General features: G+C 36.5%; 1 protein-coding gene across 2 annotated transcripts; it reads left to right on the plus strand.

Moving 5' to 3' along the window:
- The first annotated feature begins 21,242 nt into the window (after positions 1-21,242).
- LOC131613947 (GDSL esterase/lipase At5g03610-like) lies at positions 21,243-22,898 on the plus strand. Of its 2 annotated transcripts, none has more exons than XM_058885590.1 (4): positions 21,243-21,329; positions 21,456-21,653; positions 21,794-22,062; positions 22,149-22,898. In XM_058885590.1, exons 1-4 carry the CDS (start codon positions 21,254-21,256, stop codon positions 22,641-22,643), a joined length of 1,038 nt encoding a protein of 345 aa, XP_058741573.1. In that variant the 5' UTR covers positions 21,243-21,253; the 3' UTR covers positions 22,644-22,898. The 2 variants fall into 2 exon arrangements, with proteins under 2 accessions (XP_058741573.1, XP_058741577.1); XM_058885594.1 differs by having other exon boundaries at positions 21,249-21,329; positions 21,459-21,653.
- The last annotated feature ends 1,854 nt before the right edge of the window (positions 22,899-24,752 follow it).

Here is a 24,752-nt window from a genome sequence, read left to right on the forward strand (position 1 = left end):
CCTCATTCGCCTTTGAATTAGCCATACACTCACCCTATTTATTTATTGGTTTGCATTTTCAGGGTTTGTCAGATGCCAAAGCTACGTGTATTGGTAACCCTAACTCTAATATTTTCTGTTTTAATTTTTAATTATATCCCGCTGGTTTCAATTCCCCTCTCCTCCGCTGGTTACAATTTCCCTTCCCCACTATTATTGTTATATTATTGTGTGGTTAGTAATCTTAGGGAGTGCAAGCCTTAAATCAATGTAGATAATTAATTATAAGATAATTTTCTAAATATAATCACGTGATTGGTGCACACACGCACGCTTTTGGGGTAACCTCTCTGTTGCCTTGTTGCCTGTTGCCTTTGTGTTTTTTTGCAGAATAAGCCAAGTCCCTCGAATACGAGGATACCTCAGCCATGTTGCCTCGATAAAAAGGTCACGACCCTAAATGATGCTGCCTTCGATACACAAATGACCTCGACCCTCGGAAGTTGCCTACGGAAAAAGGCTGAGGTATCTTCTGGTTGCCTAACGAAAAATGGCTTATTCTGATCCTTGCCTTAGACTACCTGCCCTCCTATGGCATGGGACAGTCTTATGGCAAAGGATGCTTCGATGACCCTTCAACCTCCAAATGAAAGGCTTCCTGCTCTCTTATGGCAAGGATAGATCCTTTTACTCTGAAAGGCTAAAAGAACATTTTTCATCTAACCAGGTAATTAGCCCTTAATTGCATGCTCTGGTTTAAAAACATCTTTCTACTATTTTCTAAACACTTTCAAGGCTACGCTCATTTACGAGCTAAAGTCCTTGTTTCTTCATCTTCTATACATTTCTAAACTTTTGGTTTCAAAACGAGCAAAGCAATTAAGAGCCCATGGAAAACCATGGATGCAAAGGGTGCCTTACACCTTCCCTTTGCATAAATTACCCCCCGAACTTAGATTTCTTAAAAAGGTTTTTTTCTGTTTCTTTTTGCCTTTCCGAATTTGTTTGGATAAAATAAAAGTCGGTGGCGACTCATGCTTAACCGCGACATTTCACATTATTAAAAAGTCAGTTCACCGTGTTACAGAACTGGCGACTCTGCTGGGGATTTTTTTTCGATTAAGAGGGGTTACCTTAAAGGTTTAGGATTCATTTTAAAATGTTTTCTATTGTTTGCTTTGTTTGTTTTATTTTTCAGGGGCGTTTTGGGAAAACTGAAGGACGAATCCTATTCCCGGATTCAAGAACACCTAAGATTAGGAGTGGCATAGTCATGGAGACCCCCCTTGTGCATGCTTGGGGTTGGTCAAAATGAAGTTCACACTTGAGTTAGGCCTCCACTGGTTATTGTGTACCTCTTTTGCATGAGAGAGGTTTATGCATGTATCTTTGGGTGCGTCGGAGCTCAAGGACCTTTAGTAACCCTTAACCCATCCTAACTTTTAGGAACGTAGTGGGGGGGGCTATTCTTGGTGCATGCCAAGTTATGGTCGCTACCCGATACTACAGCTCAGATAGGTTTCTTCCTAAAGTATCATTGCGTGGTATGCATGTACCATGTTCGAGGGTGCTTTAGAGGGGGCTGACAATTCTGAGTCACTTGGTAGAACCCGTTGCTGAAATCTTCTTATCCATAGAAATACCCTTGGGAAGGACACCTGATCAGACTCCATGCAAGCCATAAGCCAAAAAATTGTGTGACTTGTGTGACTTGTGTGACTTGCGTGACTTGTTTGTGTTTACTACTAACCTTCATTTCCTCGCAGGTTTTGTTGAAAGGATTTGTTTGTCCTTATCATCTCACACTGAGTCTAACGAGCTGCATTCGCATAACATACTAACATTTGTTTCCTTGCAGGTTTTGTTAAAGGACTTTTTTGCCCTTCCTATCCCACGTTGTGCTTAATGCATTGCACTCGCATGACATCATAAGCATAACACGATTTAACTGACCCTTTCAAGGATCTTAGAGATTTAGGGCGCACAATTTCAGGGACTATTATCAAGGACTGAATCCCCATCTAAGGGGCAAGAGGGTTTACTTTCCTCTGGCCACGTACCTTCCAATTCAAAGACTCAGTACCTATCAAGGGGCAAGAGGATTTATTTTCCTCTAGCCGTGTACTTTCAAATTCAGAAGTATCCCCGAATCAGAGGCGATGACCCACTCGATATGGTGAGCTTGATTCTCAAAGAAGGATGTTCAAAGACAAGAGTCAGGATTCTTCAAACAAATATGCGACCAAATCACTTTCCAATGTTGCTAACTAAATTTCTTAAAGATCCTTGAAAAACATTTCATTTGCATTCATGACATCGCATATTTCTAACTTTGTTTTCAGGTTCCGCCTCGACAATCATTCCTCTCAGATATAATCAAGCGGGAGATTCATTCTGACAAGCCCTTTTACATTCCAAAACTTCGTCAAATAACTCATCGACTCTAACAAGCAAGCATTCTCTATCAGATATGGTCTAACATGCGACCCGTTCCGGTATTCCCTATCAGATATGGTCCAATGAGTGACCCGTTCCGGTATCTTCAGTCAGATATGGTCTAATGTATGACTCGTTCTGGCATTATTCATCAGATATGGTCTAATGTATGACTCGTTCTGACATTCCCCTTCAGATGTGGTTTAATGAATAACTCGTTCTGATATCCTTCAACAGATATAGTCCAATGTATGACTCGTTCTGACATTCCAACAGATATGGTCTAACGTACGACTCGTTCTGCTATTCCTCAACAGATATAGTCTAATGTATGGATCGTTCTGATATTCCTCCTCAGATATGGTCTAATGTATGACTCGTTCTGACACTCCTCTACAGATATGGTCTAAAGCATGACCCGTTCTGGTCTTCTCAATTAGATACACATTCCGGAAGCTCGAACCCCGGATACTCTGAATCTCTACACCAAGTCCTACAACAACGACGCAAGCCAGATGCACCTAAGCGTCAATTCACCAAAATCCAGAGCCTTCCGCTCAAACATTACGACATCTGTTGACGATCAGATTAATTACTCTGAGGGATGCTCCTAAGAATTCTAACACCTATGGCTATAAACTCAATGCGATGTGCGCGTACCGTTCCAATATTCCTGGACATCACAAAAACAATTGCTGGACATTGAGGAATAAGATTCAAGATCTGAACAATGATGGGGAAGTCAAAATCAATCCTCCTGAAACTCCGGTGGTGATCACTTCTCCTATGCCTAGTCATGACAAGACTGACTAACGTCTAGACGGACAAACTTCTGGATCATTAGATCTACTTTCATTTGCAAGTTTCTCTTCTGTTTGTTTAAACATTTGACTCATGATAGACATTATTTGTTTTAATAATCATCATCAGTGCATTGCATATGTTTGTCTTGAACAAATTATTTCGCTATCACTCATCTAAATTGCATCTTTACTTTGCATATGTTTTGTGTTTATTCAACTCCTGCTAAGCAGTAAGTCTTTTGAGGGAGGATGACGAAAACGATACCGCAACCTTATACAGTATGCTTTTGAACGGACTATGTTGATGATGTACAGGCATTGTTTCAATTCCTAAACAGTGGAGATATAAGGATGTTAATCCCTCGTTAACCCCTTTGAGCCTAAGAAGTAGAAGTTTATTTCTTGTGCTAATTAAAACCCTTGATCGTAACCTGGGGCAGGGTAGTTCTCAGTTAATTTGGTTGTGCATTCTATTTTAAGAGAGTCATTCAGTACACCTTTCAACAAAGGTTTCAATCACAAGCGTTCATCCGCACACATCAAAAAAAGTGTTGGGGATGTCGATCAAAAGCCAATGACGGTTCATCAATCATCAAACAAGGCAGTCAATATCTTTCAAAAAAAAAATGGAAAAAACATATATACAAAGAAAAGCCTGCTAAGTCAAAAATCAAAAAGAAGACTTAGGCAAAAATCAAGGCGTCCCGCTGACTGTAAGCTCCAAAGAGACAGTTCAGGCAAAAGGTAGGGATATCCAAAAGATGAAAAAAAAGAAGTCAATAAATTCTTGAACAACTCAATGTTGTGACTACCAAAAGGAAGAAATGACTGCCATCTCAAAAAATTCCCTCTGAATTAATAAGTTTGAATTAACTGAGCTTAGGACTGAAGAACATCACGAAGAAGGGGATGGGTATAAATAAACTTTGGGCCTTTATCCTTTGCTTCTTAAACCATGAACCAAGCCACGTTACAACCCTTGAAAGTCCTAATTGAAGCATGGTTAGTTCGAAAGCATACTGTCACCAAAAGGGTATCCCGACTCCTTAAGGTTTACCAAAATGCCGAGTTGATATCACGTTTCTACAAACATCACGTTGTCACAAATATCATGTTTTTAAAAATATCATGTTTTTTTACAAACATCACACGTTTACATCTTTGGTTTTAATGTTTTTCAAAAAAACTCAAGACAAACGTATGCATTGCATCTCATGAATTCATTATTAAACATATTCTGCTACATAATTTCAAATGTTAGCATCAGAAAGAACTTGCACAGGGTACAACTAATGACTGAAAGTTATCCCGACAGACAAGATTACTCCAAGACACAATGTCTCCTACGAATACAAGGGGCATGACACGTTTTGCTCAATCAATCTGGGGCAATCCAGTCAAAATTCAAAGAATCTCTCAAATGCCAAAAAGTCAAAGGCATACATCTCAAATGGGTTTCAAAATATTTCCCAATCAATCTGGGGCAATCCAGTCAAAATTCGAAGAATCTCTCAAATGCCAAAAAGTCAAAGGCATACATCTCAAATGGGTTTCAAAATATTTCCCGATCAATCTGGGGCAATCCAGTCAAGATTCCGAGAATCTCTCAAGGATGCCAAAAATAATCAGGGGCATGCATCCAAGTAAATCAATATGGGGCATTGTCCTGGGCCTATGATTACGAGGGGCATGACGCCAGAGTGCACATCTCATAAAGTCCTCGCGAGGCGAATCTTTCCAAGGTCCCTACCAACTGGGGCAAATCTATACAAGCCCAGTTCGACATCTTGATCAATACTCAGTGGCATGTCCTGAATCAAGTAGTAAGTTACTATGATACTGGGGGCAACTTTCAAGACACCCACATCTCCCCACAGAGCCACGTTCATAAGATCATATCCCCACAGAGTAATCATTAAGAAGATATCTTCAAACATACTCGTCCCGACAAAGACATGGCTCCCCTACAGAGCTTACATCTTCAATACTACCGGTCATCCAACATGTTGCTCTTCTCCAACATGGTTTATTAATATCTCTAAATCAGGGTACACCAAACTAGTGATCATCCCCAAGCAGAAACAATAAATCCCCAGTTGAGCATCTTCAAGACGAAATCCAAACTACAAAGACTTGGAGATTTATTTTCTCGACTAAATCATATTTGCATACCATATGACACAAACATATTCATACATCGCATACATCACTATATAACAAATCCATAACATACGAAGTTTCTCATTTATTTTGAGATACTCATCACATAAACGCATGCATCATGACATAAGAAAACTAACCTCTATTTTTCAGGATATTACTATCTCTATCTGCAAGAGTTAAGTCGACACATTTGACGGTTCCTTAACAATCTATTCTCAATTATTAAGTCGACACCTTTGACGGTTCCTTAATACATCAAGAGTTAAGTCGACACCTTTGACGGTTCCTTAACAACACATTTCAGATATAAGTCGATACCTTTGACGGTTCCTTATACAATCTATCTACATATCTGAGTCGATACCTTTGACGGTGCCTCAATGATATGCTTCAAATTTAAGTCGATACCTTTGACGGTTCCTTAACAACCCACATCAAGAGTTAAGTCGACACCTTTGACGGTTCCTTAACAACACATTTCAGATATAAGTCGACACCTTTGACGGTTCCTTATACAATCTGTCTGCATATCTGAGTCGATACCTTTGACGGTGCCTCAACAATATGCTTCAAATTTAAGTCGATACCTTTGACGGTTCCTTAAATAACCCAACACAAATTTAAGTCGATACCTTTGACGGTTCCTTAAATAACCCAACACAAATTTAAGTCGATACCTTTGACGGTTCCTTAAATAACCCAACACAGATTTAAGTCGATACCTTTGACGGTTCCTTAAATAACCCAACACAGATTTGAGTCGATACCTTTGACGGTTCCTCAACATTCAAAAAAGGGAAGACAACAAAAGCAGAAATTTTGCAACAATCCATACTCCAACAACTACTAGATGGCATCTACAAGCCCATCCCCGACAAAAGTCCCTGCTTCAAATAGGGCAAATTTCTTGGTATTCTAATGTTCAATCATCTTCCACCTTCAGATACCGACTGGCATACAGACCACTCTACATCTTCAGGTTTAAGATAATTGAACAGGGGCAGCTGTCATACCCCAAAATTTGCCCATGTTATTTTTTCACACATAAAATCAGAACAAAAGACAAAGCTCCAAAACACACTCTCCTATACAAAAGCTCTGAAATAGGGTTTGATTAATTCGATGGCAAATCATTGAATCAATGGCTCAAGGTGGTACCATAGGGTCACTAACATCCCAAAGTATCTTCAAATAAAGTTTCAAGTCAAACAGAACAAATTTAGTCCCTCAAATCCTGATTAGGTCAACAGTCGACTCTCAAGGGCAAAACAGTCATTTCAAGTCAATATACAGTCGAAACTCAAGATATTTGGTCAACGACATCCTCATAACCCTAAAACCATCATTTGATCAAGGGTTGATCATGATGATGCAAGGAAAGATCAGAGAAGTCGAAAGTCAAAGTTACTATTTTGGGCATGAACTAAAAAAGTCAATCAAACTTTGAAAATTCACCAAATATTCATACTTCATCAGAAAAATTCCCACCAAAGCTCATTTTAAAGGGAATTCATTCCTCTATCCAATGGTCCAAGAATCAGAGCTCATAGGTCAATGGTTTAAGAGATATGGCTTCATACATTATAGGTCCTTTTCAAAAGTCAACAAAAAGACATTTTTTTCAAAAGGACATAAAATGAAAATGGAGAACAATTTTGATATGAGACCAAAGACACTGGTTAGAGGATTCTCCAAGGTTTCTAAAAAGTCCTAAAAACTCTTCCATACCTCAAAAACCGAGAGAGATATGCCTTGTTAAAGTTGGTCGAATTTAAGAGAAAAAACGTGAAACAAAAGGCTTCAAAATGGATTCTTTTGCAAATAGGCCCAATCTTTCATGATCCAAACTTGGTCCCCAAGTCACTAAAAATCATCAAATTCAATCTCATGATTATTTGATTTTTATTTTTATTTTATTTGAGTTTTTACTCATTTAAAACACCATTTAAATAAAATAATTAAGAGAAAATGAAAGATATGATTTATCTCTTGTCTCCAATCAATTTTCATCATCAAATTATCAGCATAATTATTAAAAAAAATCGTGGCAATGAGATTATTGGGGGAGATAGACAAAATTTGAAACTAATTTGGAAATATTGCATATGATTAGAAATCAAATCTCAATCACAAAATCATGGAGATTGGATCAAGTTTTGTTGACCTAGTGGATGCTCCAATATATATCTAAGGAGTTCAGATGCAAAAAGAGGAGAATTTGACTGCAAAAGAACCCCATTCAAACTTAAAAACCGTGAACAAAAGAGGAGATAGGAGATCAAATTCCAGTTCGATTCAGACTCAACCAAGCACTCTAATCGATTCCTCGGAGTTTTCTGGACGTGACCATATCCTCTCCATTGATCGGAATACGCAGAATCATCACCTTCCCGCTCACGGTTTGTAAGATATTTCAAAACTCGATTCCATTCATTCATACGTTTTGAACGTGATATAATTACATATTTGCATTCTTATTGATGCTTAGAACATGTCTGGATGGTTTAAATTGAGTTTTAATGCAGACATGGCAAAACGCCATTGTTAGGGTTCGGATTCTTCAAAAAGGGGGATTTCGAGCAAAGGCGATTTCACGTTAAATTGAAAGGTTCATTCAATTCGTGAGATGGTTTAAGATCGATCTGGACCATTAGGTTGTGTTTATCGCTAACAATTTGCAGGTTATGGTGAAACCAAGTTGTGGCTACGCACGTGAAACCGTTGCCATAAGCTATTCCTGCGCTTGCGTCCGTAGGTAAAAAGCCTGGTTCAGAAAAGTGGAAAAATTGGGAAAGACGAGGACGTGGCGTCGTTCCGTTGGACAGATTCAAAGGCTTTGCGCGCGCGTTTCTCAGTTAAGTGGGTTTCCAATATATTTTATTCTTTCCCTCCCACTAACAACTGAAGCGCATGGATGAATCGGAGAAGTGTTTCGCTGTTAAAGGTAGGGATGGGAGTTCGATCCTCCACTCCTACATGGATTTTTTCAGAATAATTCTCCTCTCGATCAAGTACGCAATGAGCAGGGGTGTTTATGGTACGCCCTTGAATCAGCACCATAGGATCAAGCGCTCGACAGATCTAATGTTCCAGAATACGCAGCTCCATGGTGCACACTCAGCAGCCTCGCCACACAGGATCAAGACAGCTAAGTTTTCCAATTTTTTATTTTTAATTGCATAAATCTTTATTGTTTATATATTTATATATATGTTCTTTTATTAGATTTTTTTCTTTTATTTATTAAAACTATATATATTATTTTTCAAAAAAACCTTTTTTTTTTACTAATAATAATATTTATTTAAATTATTTTATTTTCTAATTAGGTATTATATTTATATATAATTCAAATATGTTTATTTTAATTCCAAAAAATTAGTTTTGCACTCGATTTAATTTTCTTGTCCCGATTTAATTAATTAGGTCGCAGGACCAATAATTAATGAAATCAATTTATCATTATATAATTTGTACCCTAATTAGGGTTCACGAAGATCATGCCCTACACTGAATGTTTTTTTTGTCTTACCTTTTCAGGGTTATTTCTCGAAAATCCCGACTACGCGCCTGACTCAAAAACCCGAAGTTAAGTACTCTATTTAATTTAATTTAACTTTATATTTGATTTATCTTTTAAATTAGGGTTCGTGTCGCTTTCATTTTTTTTCTGTCTTGTCTTTCTTCAGGGTTAACCTTAAAAGGCGCCCTATCAACCATATCATATCAAATCAAAGCTAAGTACCGTAGCCTATATTATTGTTTTAAATTTATTTATTCTTTTATTTTAGGGTTAACCTCATTCGCCTTTGAATTAGCCATACACTCACCCTATTTATTTATTGGTTTGCATTTTCAGGGTTTGTCAGATGCCAAAGCTACGTGTATTGGTAACCCTAACTCTAATATTTTCTGTTTTAATTTTTAATTATATCCCGCTGGTTTCAATTCCCCTCTCCTCCGCTGGTTACAATTTCCCTTCCCCACTATTATTGTTATATTATTGTGTGGTTAGTAATCTTAGGGAGTGCAAGCCTTAAATCAATGTAGATAATTAATTATAAGATAATTTTCTAAATATAATCACGTGATTGGTGCACACACGCACGCTTTTGGGGTAACCTCTCTGTTGCCTTGTTGCCTGTTGCCTGTTGCCTTTGTGTTTTTTTGCAGAATAAGCCAAGTCCCTCGAATACGAGGATACCTCAGCCATGTTGCCTCGATAAAAAGGTCACGACCCTAAATGATGCTGCCTTCGATACACAAATGACCTCGACCCTCGGAAGTTGCCTACGGAAAAAGGCTGAGGTATCTTCTGGTTGCCTAACGAAAAATGGCTTATTCTGATCCTTGCCTTAGACTACCTGCCCTCCTATGGCATGGGACAGTCTTATGGCAAAGGATGCTTCGATGACCCTTCAACCTCCAAATGAAAGGCTTCCTGCTCTCTTATGGCAAGGATAGATCCTTTTACTCTGAAAGGCTAAAAGAACATTTTTCATCTAACCAGGTAATTAGCCCTTAATTGCATGCTCTGGTTTAAAAACATCTTTCTACTATTTTCTAAACACTTTCAAGGCTACGCTCATTTACGAGCTAAAGTCCTTGTTTCTTCATCTTCTATACATTTCTAAACTTTTGGTTTCAAAACGAGCAAAGCAATTAAGAGCCCATGGAAAACCATGGATGCAAAGGGTGCCTTACACCTTCCCTTTGCATAAATTACCCCCCGAACTTAGATTTCTTAAAAAGGTTTTTTTCTGTTTCTTTTTGCCTTTCCGAATTTGTTTGGATAAAATAAAAGTCGGTGGCGACTCATGCTTAACCGCGACATTTCACATTATTAAAAAGTCAGTTCACCGTGTTACACAAGATTTCAAACTCTTACTGCTGGATTGAGAGTTCTTGACAAGGGATACACCAAGGCTGATCACGTAAAGAAGATCATCAGAAGCTTACCCAGAAGATGGGGTCCTATGGTGACTGCATTCAAGATTGCAAACAATCTGAATGAAGTTTCTCTGGAAGAGCTTATCAGTGCCTTGAGAAGCCATGAAATAGAGCTGGACGCAAATGAGCCTCAAAAGAAAGGTAAGTCTATTGCATTAAAATCCAATATCAAGAAATGCACTAACGCTTTTCAGGCTAGAGAAGAAGATCCTGAAGAATCAGAATCTGAAGAAGAAGATGAACTGTCCGTGATCTCCAGAAGGCTAAATCAACTCTGGAAGACCAAGCAAAGGAAGTTCAGAGGCGTCAGAAGTTCAAAGAAATTTGAACGTGGAGAATCTTCTGATGACAGAAGATTTGACAAGAAGAAGGTCATGTGCTATGAATGCAATGAGCCTGGACACTTCAAGAATGAATGTCCAAAACTTCAGAAGGAAAATCCCAAGAATAAGTTTCATAAGAAGAAAGGTCTTATGGCAACCTGGGATGAGTCAGAAGATGATTCAGACTCTGAAGATGAACAGGCTAACTGTGCGCTGATGGCGACAGAAGATGACGGATCAGAATCTACATCAGAATCAGATTCTGAAGAGGTATTTTCTGAACTTACTAGAGATGAGTTAGTTTCCGGTCTAACTGAACTTCTGGAATTCAAGTCTCAGATTAGTCTCAAATACAAAAAGCTGAAAAAGCTATTTGAATTTGAAACAAAGAAGCTTGAGTTGGAAAATTCTGAATTAAAAGAAAAACTTTTAAAATTATCCAATAATGTTGGATCTCCTTCTGATTCAGAAAAATCCACTCCTAGTCTAAACCATATTCTGAAAGAATATGATTTAAGTTTCAGGAAGTTCTTATCTAGAAGTATTGGCAAAAGTCAGCTAGCTTCTATGATATATGCTGTATCTGGAAACAAAAAAATTGGCATTGGTTTTGAGGGTGAAACCCCATACAAACTTGAACCTGTTGATGAAATGAAATTCACATACAAGCCATTGTATGATAAGTTCAAGTATGGCCACTCCCATGATATTAGGCACACTTCACATGCTCAAAGTTTTCACATAACACACACCAAAAAGCATGTGACACAACCTAGGAAATATCATGAAACTCACATTAAGAATTATCATGCTGTTCCTTCTATTGCTTACAATGTTAAACCCAAGTTCAATCAGAACTTGAGAAAATCTAACAAGAAAGGACCCAAGAAAATGTGGGTACCTAAAGATAAGATTATTCCTATTGCAGATATCCTTGGCTGCAAAAAGGACAAAGCACAACATGTCATGGTACCTGGACTCTGGATGCTCACGACACATGACAGGAAGAAGGTCTATGTTCCAAGACCTGGTGCTTAAGTCTGGAGGAGAAGTCAAGTTTGGAGGAGATCAGAAGGGCAAGATAATTGGCTCTGGAACTATAAAGTCTGGTAACTCTCCTTCCATTTCTAATGTACTTCTTGTAGAAGGATTAACACATAACCTTTTATCTATCAGTCAATTGAGTGACAATGGTTATGATATAATCTTTAATCAAAAGTCTTGCAAGGCTGTAAATCAGAAGGATGGCTCAATCCTATTTACAGGCAAGAGGAAGAACAACATTTATAAGACAGATCTGCAAGATCTTATGAGTCAGAAGGTGACTTGTCTTATGTCTGTTTCTGAAGAGCAGTGGGTCTGGCACAGAAGATTAGGTCATGCTAGTTTGAGAAAGATTTCTCAGATTAACAAACTGGATCTTGTCAGAGGACTCCCTAATCTGAAATTCAAATCAGATGCTCTTTGTGAAGCATGTCAGAAGGGCAAGTTCTCCAAACCTGCATTCAAGTCCAAGAATGTTGTTTCTACCTCAAGGCCATTAGAACTCTTGCACATTGATCTGTTTGGCCCAGTCAAAACAGCATCTGTCAGAGGGAAGAAATATGGATTAGTCATCGTAGATGATTATAGCCGCTGGACGTGGGTAAAATTCTTGAAACACAAGGATGAGACTCATTCAGTGTTCTTTGATTTCTGCATTCAGATTCAATCTGAAAAAGAGTGTAAAATCATAAAGGTCAGAAGTGATCATGGTGGTGAATTTGAGAACAGATCCTTTGAAGAATTCTTCAAAGAAAATGGTATTGCCCATGATTTCTCTTGTCCTAGAACTCCACAGCAAAATGGAGTTGTAGAACGAAAGAATAGGACTCTGCAAGAAATGGCCAGAACCATGATCAATGAAACCAATATGGCTAAGCATTTCTGGGCAGAAGCAATAAACACTGCATGCTATATTCAGAATAGAATCTCTATCAGACCTATTCTAAATAAGACTCCTTATGAATTGTGGAAGAATAAAAAGCCCAACATTTCATATTTCCATCCTTTTGGATGTGTATGCTTTATTCTGAACACTAAAGATCATCTTGGTAAGTTTGATTCCAAAGCACAAAAATGTTTCCTTCTTGGATATTCTGAACGCTCAAAAGGCTACAGAGTATACAATACTGAAACATTGATTGTGGAAGAATCAATCAATATCAGGTTTGATGATAAGCTTGGTTCTGAAAAACCAAAGCAGTTTGATAATTTTGCAGATTGGGATATTGACATATCAGAAGTTGTTGAGCCAAGAAGCAACGCATCAGAAGCAGAGCTTCTCAGAAGCAAAGAATCTGAAGATCAAGTATCAGCTTCTCTGGAGAATCTAAGCATTTCTGAAGAACCATCTGTCAGAAGATCATCCAGACTCACTTCTGGTCATTCAGAAGATGTCATTCTTGGAAAGAAGGATGATCCAATCAGAACAAGAGCATTCCTTAAGAACAATGCAGACTGTCAATTAGGTCTTGTATCTTTGATCGAGCCAACTTCTGTTGATCATGCTCTAGAAGATCCAGACTGGATAATTGCTATGCAAGAAGAACTGAATCAGTTTACAAGGAATGATGTTTGGGATCTTGTTCCTAGACCAGATGGATTCAATATAATAGGTACAAAATGGGTCTTCAGAAACAAGCTCAGTGAGAAAGGAGAAGTGGTAAGGAACAAAGCCAGACTGGTGGCTCAGGGTTATAGTCAGCAAGAAGGGATTGACTATATAGAAACCTTTGCACCAGTGGCCAGGTTAGAATCTATTCGTCTATTAATTTCATTTGCTACTCAACATAACATCACTCTCTATCAGATGGATGTTAAGAGTGCCTTCTTAAATGGTTATATATATGAAGAAGTTTATGTCCATCAACCTCCTGGTTTTGAAGACTCTATGTCTCCTAATCATGTTTTTAAACTAAAGAAATCGTTGTATGGATTGAAACAAGCTCCCAGAGCTTGGTATGAACGCTTAAGTTCTTTCCTTCTGGATAATGGTTTCACTAGAGGAAAAGTGGACACTACTCTCTTTTGTAAAACATTTAAAAGGGATATTTTAATTTGTCAAATATATGTAGATAATATTATTTTTGGAACATCTAATGCTACACTTGGAAAGGAGTTTGCTGAGTCTATGCAGGCTGAGTTTGAAATGAGCATGATGGGAGAACTCAAGTATTTCCTTGGAATACAAATAAATCAAACATCAGAAGGAACGTATGTTCACCAAACCAAGTATGTGAAGGAACTTCTGAAGAAGTTTAATCTTCTAGACTGCAAAGAAGCCAAAACTCCTATGCATCCAACATGCATCCTAGGTAAGGATGAGGTAAGTAAGAAGGTAGATCAGAAGTTATACAGAGGTATGATTGGATCTCTTCTATATTTGACTGCTTCTAGACCTGACATTCTGTTCAGTGTTTGTTTGTGTGCTAGATTCCAATCAGATCCTAGAGAATCTCATTTAACTGCTGTTAAGAGAATTCTAAGGTATCTGAAAGGTACTACTAACGTTGGCTTAGTTTACAGAAAATCTAAAGAATACAACTTAGTAGGATTCTGCGATGCTGACTATGCTGGAGACAGAATTGAAAGAAAGAGTACTTCAGGAAGTTGCCAATTTCTTGGAAGTCATTTGATCTCCTGGTACAGCAAGAAGCAAGCAACTATTGCTCTATCAACAACAGAAGCAGAATATGTCGCTGCTGCTGGTTGCAGTACACAGATGCTCTGGATGAAGAGTCAGTTAGAAGATTATCAGATATATGAGAGTAACATTCCTATATTCTGTGATAATACTTCTGCTATATGTTTATCTAAGAATCCTATTCTTCATTCAAAGGCTAAACATATTGAGATTAAACATCATTTCATAAGGGACTATGTTCAGAAGGGGGTTATATCTTTAAACTTTGTGGATACAGACCATCAATGGGCTGATATCTTTACAAAACCCCTGGCTGAAGATAGGTTTAAGTTCATTCTGAAGAACATCAGTATGGATTTATGCCCAGAATGAGAAGATGAGAAGTTCTTACGTATGAGTATCTTCTGAAATGAATGAGATTTTTTTTTTAAAATCAGAAGTTCTGATTGAAATCTTTTAGAAATTATGATTCGGTTATTACTAACGTTTCATTGTCTAAGTTGATTCAGAACCTTTTTTTAAAGCAAAACAGCTGTAACGTTTTATCTCGGGATGGTAAACCTGTCATTACTGTTCATGGATAAGCGCGCGTACAGTTGAAGGGACGCCGACCATAGGTAACTGTGCTAGTCACCTCATTCGTCTTTATTATCTCTCCTCATGTCACGTAACATTAAATGCTATCCGTCGTTTGATTCATTTTATTTTCTTTTAAATACTCTTCAAACGCTTTTCCTTCTCTATCTCTTTGCATTCCTCATCAAGTTTTCCTCTTCAAACGTTTTTTTTTATAAAAAAAAATCCTAGTTCAAACCTAGCGTTCACCTTGAATCCTTTGTCTGGATCTCTTAATCACGCTCTAAGCCTGTTGAAGATCTATGACTCAAAGGCGGCAGATCTCTGCATATCTCGGGATGGCTCTCCTAATACCTCTCAAGTCAGACCTCTTCTTTGATGATCAACTTTCACCCAAAGACAGAAGACTTTCTTGAGTTATGGGAAGAGGTTAAGAATGATATTCTTAACTTCTATGTTAAGGGAAAGCCCCGTTTGCAACAGTAGCTCTCTGTCTGTGAACTGTCCCTCTCTTCCTCTTTGGTCTCTAGGATCTCTCCTACAGTGGAGGTTCTAGTCTGGAAGACAAGAAGACCACCGGGATTCTTGATGGGTTGACACAGAGTGTGTCTTGCTAGGGTTCTGTTTTTAATTTTGTTAGTCATTTCCTCTTGGGATGACTTTTTATGTATTTGCTAGGAATGTTTCTCATCTTGTTAAACATAGGAACCTTTTGTAATATCTTTTGATTATCAATGAAAAGTTTCTTTGTTTTTACATTCCAGTAATTTTATTTGTCATCTGAATCTTTTGATATATTCTTTTTGATGTTATGACAAAAAGGGGGAGAAGATAAATGATAAATGATTTGATTAATCTATCAGTTGCTGGGTAAAGCTCCCACACATTTCCTAACAAGAACTGCAAGTTCTATATGGTTTAAGTGTTTTGCAGGTATAAAGAAGTGAAGAAAATCTTCAAAGCAAACACAAGAAGCAAAACCATAAGAAGTGTTATTCTGTAAAAAGAATAAACTCATGGGAACTGAAGCAAGCTGAGTGCTGTCAAGCTTCAGAAATCAGAAGAAGAATGAATCAGAAGCACTGATAATAGAATTTGATCCATATTTGTCTATTTGCTCTGACAAAATTCTATTTGCTCTGATAACATTATTTAAGCCTATATGGCTCTGATACATATCATGTGTTCTAATATACATTTTATGTTCTGACTCGTTCATGCTGACTTTTGTCGTTTAGTGTTTGTTCTGTAACATTTCAGGATGTAGAGATGCTCTGATGATGCTCTGGTACATTCAACAATGTTCTGATACAAATCTAGCATGAAGTGATGTTGGTAGAAATTCAAGTTCTGAAGCTGTCCTAAAAGGAAGCAGAAATCAGAAGCTGTGAATGTTCTGAAGATCAAAGAAATTCAAGTTCTGAAGCTGTCCTAGATGGAAGCAGGAATCAGAAGCTGTGAGTGTTCTAGGGATCTAAAGAAATTCTAGTTCTGAAGCTGTCCAATGGAAGCAGAAGTCAGAAGCTATGAATTCTCTGAAGACAGAAGCTTATGTGATCGTCTCTACCGAAATAATCAGGGAAGTCTTTTATTAAAGTTCTTCGAGTATTTATTTCAGGGGGAGATTATTTATCTCAGGGGGAGATTGTTAATCTCAGGGGGAGACATATTTGTGTAATTTGTCTTTTGCCGTCTACTCTTTCTGATCGCAAATTCATATCATTTATATATGTTTTTGTCATCATCAAAAAGGGGGAGATTGTTAGAACAAGATTTGTTCTGATCAATTATCTTAGTTTTGATGATAACAATAATATGAATTTTGCTTAAGATAATATGGTACTCTAATCCAATGCAATTTCCTTTTCAGGAAATATATAAAGAGTACGCATAATTCAGCGCTCAGAAGCTTTGTCTCAAAGGGTTCAGCATGCAACATCAGAACATGGTCTGGCAAGACATCAGAAGATGGTCGAAGCAGAATCAGAACATGGGTCTATGGAAGCATCAGAAGAACATGAGATCAGAAGCACTGAAGTTCTGATGGTATCACGCTCAGAAGCACTTCAAGGTCAGAAGATCAGAAGATGCTATGCACCAAGCTGTTTGACTCTGATGATATTCAAACGTTGTATTCACAAACATCAGATCAGAAGGAAGTACAAGTGGCAGGCTACGCTGACTGACAAAAGGAACGTTAAAAGCTATTAAAGGCTACGTCAGTAGACACAGCGTGAACAAGGCTCGAGGTAGTTGACAAAAGCGTATAACATTAAATGCGATGCTGTACGGAACACGCAAAGCATTAAATGCACTCAACGGTCATCTTCTCCAACGCCTATAAATATGAAGTTCTGATGAGAAGCAAGGTTAACGATCCTGAACCAAAACAACTCATATCAACTTGCTGAAACGCTGTTCAAATCAAAGCTCAGAATCTTCATCTTCATCAAAGCTCACTACATTGCTGTTGTAATATATTAGTGAGATTAAGCTTAAACGTTAAGAGAAATATCACAGTTTGTGATTATAGCTTTTAAGAAGCAATTGTAATACTCTTAGAATTGATTACATTAAGTTGTAAGGAACTAGAGTGATCGTATGGATCAGTATACTCTAGGAAGTCTTAGAGGTTATCTAAGCAGGTTGTAACTAGAGTGATCGTGTGGATCAGAATACTCTAGAAAAGTCTTAGAGGGTATCTAAGCAGTTGTTCCTGGAGTGATCAGTGTGTGATCAGAAGACTCTGGAAGACTTAGTTGCTGACTAAGTGGAGAACCATTGTAATCCGTGCGATTAGTGGATTAAATCCTCAGTTGAGGTAAATCATCTCTGCGGGGGTGGACTGGAGTAGTTTAGTTAACAACGAACCAGGATAAAAATAACTGTGCAATTTATTTTTATCTGTCAAGTTTTTAAAGCTACACTTATTCAAACCCCCCCTTTCTAAGTGTTTTTCTATCCTTCATCCTAGTCCTTTCCTTAAATCTAAATCTCCTTATGAACTACTTTACCATACCTATCCTGTTCTCATTCATCTGAAGGTTTTTGGCTTCCTTTGTTATGCCTCAACCTTACAAAACAATAGGACAAAATTTGATGCTAGAGCCAGGAAAGTTGTTTTCCTTTGCTACACTGATGGTACTAAGGGATACTTACTATATGACCTAAAATCTCATGCTTTATTTTTCTCAAGGCATGTTGTCTTTTATGAGACTTTCTTCCCTTTCAAAGATATCACTTCCCGAAAATCTGTCACCCCCCATGAAAACTTGAACATTGCTTATGACTGTGACATTAGCAACCCTGGCCCCTTAAATACTACTACCATACCTGCCACTTCTGTCCCAGTCCACAAGAACAGTCCACCCTCACTAGACACAACAACAATGACTTCCCTATCCAGTCCCCATCATACTCAATTATCTCCTCATTCCTCTAGTCCTATGGTTATTGACCATGACCCTCACATTACCCAAGAAACATTGTCTTCACCCTTAATCCCTATATCCTCACATGTCTCACAACCTTCCTTACAAACTCAAGCCCTTCCCACAAAAAAATTTACCCGACTCAAAAATCCTCCCTCATACCTTCAAGACTTCCACTATAATCTTTCAACCTCTTCCTCAAATAGCCAAGCATCTCCCTTAATCACAACTCCTTATCCTATTTCTAATGTCCTTTCTTACTCAAATCGTTCCCCTTCCTATAAATCATTTTGTTGCTCTATTTCCACTACCATAGAACCAAAAACTTACCTACAAGCATCCAAACATGACTGTTGGAGAAAGGCTATGGACTCTGAAATTCAGGCCCTTAAGGACACCCAAACTTGGTCCATTGTGGATCTTCCTCCAGGAAAATCTCCAGTTGATTGTAAATGGGTGTATAAGGTAAAATATCTTGCAAATGGTACCATAGAGCGTTATAAAGCCCGTTTGGTTGCAAAGGGCTATACTCAATTAGAAGGGGTTGATTACTTTGATACATTTTCACCTGTTGCTAAAATTACTACTGTTAGAGTTTTAGTTTCTATTGCAGCTATCAAACAGTGGCATTTGGAACAATTGGATGTTAACAAAGCTTTCTTTCATGGAGACTTACATGGAGAGGTCTACATGTCTATTCCTCCTGGTTATGACTCTCTTGGTCCAAACAAGGTTTGCAAGCTCAACAAGTCCTTGTATGGGCTGAAACAGGCTAGTAGACGATGGCATGCTAAGCTATCTTCAGCTCTTTTTTGCTTGGAATTGTCTCAATCTGAAGCTGACCACTCCTTATACACTAAAATCACTCCTCACAACTTCACTGCTCTTTTGGTTTATGTTGACGATATTGTCTTGACAGGTGATTCAATTGAAGATATTAACCATGTGAAGTCTTTTCTGCATCAGCAATTTCGAATTAATGATCTTGGCCACTTACGATATTTTTTGGGCTTAGAAATTGCAAGATCAACTTCTGGTATTTTTCTCAACCAAAGGAAATATGTGCGTGAACTCCTTGAAGAAACTGGTTATCTTGGTGCTAAACCAGTCTCAACACCTCTTGATCTGCATACAAAGCTCTCTTCTACTGATGGTGCTGCCTTGGAGGATCCTTCCTCATATCGCAAACTCATTGGTAGATTACTCTATCTCACTCAAACCCGCCCTGATGTGTGTTTTGCAGTTCAACACCTCAGTCAATTCGTGGCCAACCCTTTGATTCCACATTACCAAGCTGTTATTCGCATTCTGAGATTCCTGAAGGGTGCTCCTGCGCGTGGTATTTTTCTTTTTAGAAACAGTTCCTTGACACTTAGTGGTTTTGCAGATTCTGACTAGGCCCATTGTCCCGATACCAGAAGATCTGTCACCGGATGCTGCATTCTACTTGGTAAATCCTTGATCTCGTGGCGCTCAAAGTAGCAAAATACAGTGTCTCGCTCCTCTACTGAAGCATAATATAGGGCTCTTGCATCTTTGACCTGTGAAATCAAATGGTTGACATATCTGTTTTCTGATTTTCGCATTTAATTTTCTGCTCCTGCCTCAGTATATTGTGATAGCAAATCTGCTATATATTTGGCGCATAATCCTACGTTTCACGAGCGCAGCAAACACATAGAGTTAGACTGCCACGTTATGCGAGAAAAACTACAAGCCAAACTCATTCATCTTCTATTGGTTCCTACTGCATCCCAACTAGCAGATGTTTTTACCAAACCTCTGCATTCTCCTCTATTCAATTCTTTTTTGTCCAAGTTAGGACTTTGTACGATACACACTCCAACTTGTGGGGAGGTATCAAGATAACTAATATAGTTAGTTACCTTATTCAGCTAGGTTGTTAGCAGTAAGTTACCCTTTTGCCCTTTTTGTACTTTGTATATATTAGAAGCTGTACACTACTGGTCAAGATGAGATAATGCAAATGTTCTTTACTTTACACGTGTTTCGTTTTCTCCCTTAACTATGCAATTATCTCAACCTCAATACATTATAATGTTTTTGATATCGTTTTATGCTACTATTTTAAGTTCCACTTTTATCTAATCTTATTTTTGTATATTAAATAGAAAGTTGTTATCCAAATATGATGAATTTCGTTGTTAATTGATAACGCATAAATGAATAAATACAAAGTTATGTTATCGTCTATATGTGTATGTATAATTCAATAAATTTTTGTAAAAAAACCGAACCAACCGAACCAATCCAAACCGCATTGGTTTGATTTGATTTGGTTCAATTTTATTTCTAAAAATCAACCGAACCAAACCGAACCGCATTTTTTTCTATTGCGGTTCGGATGATTTTTAAAGTCAAAACCACTTAAACCGCACCGTGAACACCCCTAGCAGCAGAGACCAAAATTGTGGATGAAAAATTTTAATAGGACTGTTCTTTAAAGAAAATATATAGAGGAACTAAAAAAAAATCTAAAATATTTAGAGGGACAAAAAATTCATTAACCCCATAAATTATTGTCAAGTTCCAATATTTAACTACAAATTACTTTAATTTAGTAATATATCCAATCGTTAACTGTTCGCCCCTTAAATGCAAATATTCTGTATTTCTTACAGTAGTCATAATACTCCATTAGACGCATTGTTATTTCATATATGGAACCATCTATTTGTATACATATTTCTAATTAATCAAAAGTGTAGTTAATTAATTTGAGTTCATCATCTTGTCATGTTGCATTTCAATTTCTTACACGCTCAATTAAGTGTAACGTATACGCTATCATTTAGATATATACAGTATATTCTTTTAGTTTGACTAGTATATATACGTATCCTATATCGCCACCAATACATGTACTATACTTATTATTTTTCATCAATGGCAAAACAAACTTCACCAATCATCACACTTCTCTCTTTGCTTATTCTCCTCTTCATGATATCAATAACCACAGGTACTATTATTTGCGTACATTTTGATCTGAGTTAATATTAATACACCTTAACATTACTAAAATGACTTAAATATGAGGTACACAATGTCAATTCAATTAATGCAAACTTTAATGATGAATTTGTAGAAGGGACTAAAAAGTCGTCATATGGGGTACACAATGTGAATGACTACCACTATAGAAAATTGTTTGTATTTGGAGACTCCTATGCTGACACAGGAAACTTTTTAAACTCGCCATCTTATAAACCTCCGTACGGAATCACATTTCCTCATCAACCATCTGGAAGATTCTCCGATGGTCGTGTTCTCACCGATTATATTGGTAACTCTCCCATATATCATTTATGTATTAATAAATATCGATCGTGTTCTTTATCTTTTATTATAATATCTCTTTAATCTTATATATTGGTTGATATTCTAACAAACACGCATTTATTTTGCTTTGAAATATACAAACAGCTTCCACTCTGAATATAAAATCTCCTGCACCATATTCATTGAGAAATTCATCTGATCTTCAATTCGGTATAAACTTTGCCTACGGAGGAACCGGTGTTTTTAATACATTTCTTAAAGGACCGAACATGACTACCCAAATCGACACATTTGAAGAGTTAATCAAACAAAAGATATATACTAAATCCGACATTGATTCCTCAGTTGCCCTTGTCAGTTTTGCTGGTAACGACTATTATCCATATTTGTTTAAAGATGGGATAAACATCAAGGTAAATGATTTAACTTACTGATGATCACTAACTGTTTTTTATTGTATGTATTATGAATGAGAAATTATATTATATATATGTTGCAGGAAATATTAGTATTCGGTGCTTCACTCATAAAACAGTTGTCAATAAATCTTAAACGCATCCATAGTCTCGGAATAAATAAAATAGCAATTGGATTATTAGAGCCTGTTGGGTGTTTGCCGGTAATAACTAAAACATATGATAAGTGCCATGCCGTTATTAACTTGCTCGTCATGAAGCACAACGAAGTGTTACTCCAAGCTGTGCAAGATCTGAACAAAGAAAATGAATCAGTTTTTGTGACACTAGACCTCTACAAATCTTTTCTCTCCGTAATTGAAACAATGCAGAAAAACTCAACCGTGGGGAATGTGTTGCGACTGTGTTGTGTTCCAGAGAGTTCAATTTATCGGTGCGGAAGTGTAGATGAGAGAGGACAAAAGAAGTATAGTTTATGTGATAATCCGGAGCTTTCATTCTTTTGGGACGATATTCATCCTACTCAAAATGGCTGGGATGCAGTTTACAAGATGGTGCAAGCTTCTCTGTCCCTATAATTTGGAGAGAAAAGCCATTTATAAATATTGTCCTTGACTTTCAAAAACACCAATTACATGGTGCCTGAGTTATTAAGTAAAGAATAAGGCTAGCTAATGCCATTAAGATAAATAAATCCTTTCATGAAAAAAAAAAAAATAAGTTCATTTCATGATCAATATTTGAATTTGATGTTTTCACATTCTTCTTCTTAATTACTAGTATATTCTAATTCAATCCAATTATATTACATAGTAAAATTGGATTCTCTTCAATTTTTTCTCTCTCTCATATGCAATTATGAACCATTAAATTAATCTAATAGTTAACAACAAAGAGGAAAAACATCATTTAAAGAAGATAGAGAAAATTAATTATTATAATGTTATGTGATTAAAAACTAATTATTATAATTGATTCTTTAGTTACAACATTTGCTCCGTGTGTATCTTTATATATTATAACTATTATTGTTTTTAATTAGAAAATATATAATGATAAATTAACTAATTAGTTTTTTTTTTACTAAAGATATTCATTCATTCAAATTGAAAAATACATCGATCATTACAAATTCAAGATCGCTAAAAATTGAAATAGGTGATCTGCAACTTCTGGATCTGCAACACTGACGCTCAAGTCTTCTTCAAATCTGCACTGTTTTTGAAATAAATGTGTCAATCTGAACCAACAAACACCGTATTAAGACGGGAAAACCAACAAACACTGTACTAAGACGGGAAAACCAACAAACACCGCACAAGACGATGAAAACTTAAAAACACACAAAAGAAAAAGCAAATCTATATGGATAACCACTTATTTAAATTTAAAAAACGGTGTTGAGGAGTGATTTTTAGCCAAAAATGGCCAAAAACCACCTCTTCAATGGAAGAATTAAAAGAGATAAAAGTTTAGAGGAGAGGAGAAGTTTAATTTGCCAATTAAATCATATAATTAACTAATTAGTTATGATTTATGATAAATAAAAAATTTCAATGTATAAGTTATATGTTTCAACTATTTCTAAATGACTCATTTTTAAATAAAAAGCTGTAATATTAGCGAGATTTGTTTCTCTTTAACTGCTTACGTGGCCACATAGATTTTTTAATAAGCTATTAAGTTTTTTTTTATTTACTTATTTTGATATTTTTTATCAATATTTATTTATAATTAGTTTTTAATTTTTATTAATATTTATTTATAAATTAATTGTTAAAATATTAACTTGGACTTTTATGGCCTTTATCTTTTCGCATAGCTCAATACTGCAATTTTGAGTTCTCCTTTTATTTGGTAAAAAATGTCGATGTGGACTCATACTTTCCAAACTTAAACAAAAATCATACTTTGCCACTGAACACCAACTTACAGTTGCACTACAACAACAATTGTTATGGTTTGTTATGATATCATTAACACACGTCAAGACACTAAATGAAATAAGCTTGCATGCTTGATTGTCTCATACTGCAGCTTGATTTGTTGGAAAAACTTTTCACCCTGCTATCATTAGTCCTGAACAATATCACGTGAGAGAGTATAGAGGAATTTCACTACAACATAAATCCATTAATAAAGAAAACTGAAAGAAGTTTTCTTCCTCTTTATTATTTCACGAGCTTCCCAAACAAACTCAAGAGGATTGATAATTCCTGATTTGTTTGGCTTACGTATTGGTATTTGTAAGAAATATATTTTATTCCCCCATAGACCTTTGGATTCTGCTTTTTGCATTTCCTTCAGCGACTGATAACCTTTACTATTTCTTGTGTTTAACATTACCAGTGCTGTTGAAATAACCTTTGGATTCTGTTTAAATATTAATAACAGAATAAATATCACTTCTTTATGAAATAAATAAATATATCCATCATGAAATATATTAATAAATATATATCACTTCTTAAATGCGCAAATTATATTTTAATAGTTAAATTTGTAAATTGATTTTATTCTAAAAATTAAATAAAAAATAAAATTAAAATCCAGTTGGATTGCCAAGTCATTAAAAAAATAGAATCTGGACTCAATAAGAGCTATAGTGAAGGTAACCCTAAATAAAATAGTTTTAAAAATTTTAAATTTTGAAAAAATAGTAGTTGATACATTAATTTTTTTTTCAT

The sequence above is a fragment of the Vicia villosa genome, linkage group LG1, assembly GCF_029867415.1.
Source record: "Vicia villosa cultivar HV-30 ecotype Madison, WI linkage group LG1, Vvil1.0, whole genome shotgun sequence".
Lineage (NCBI taxonomy): Eukaryota > Viridiplantae > Streptophyta > Magnoliopsida > Fabales > Fabaceae > Vicia > Vicia villosa.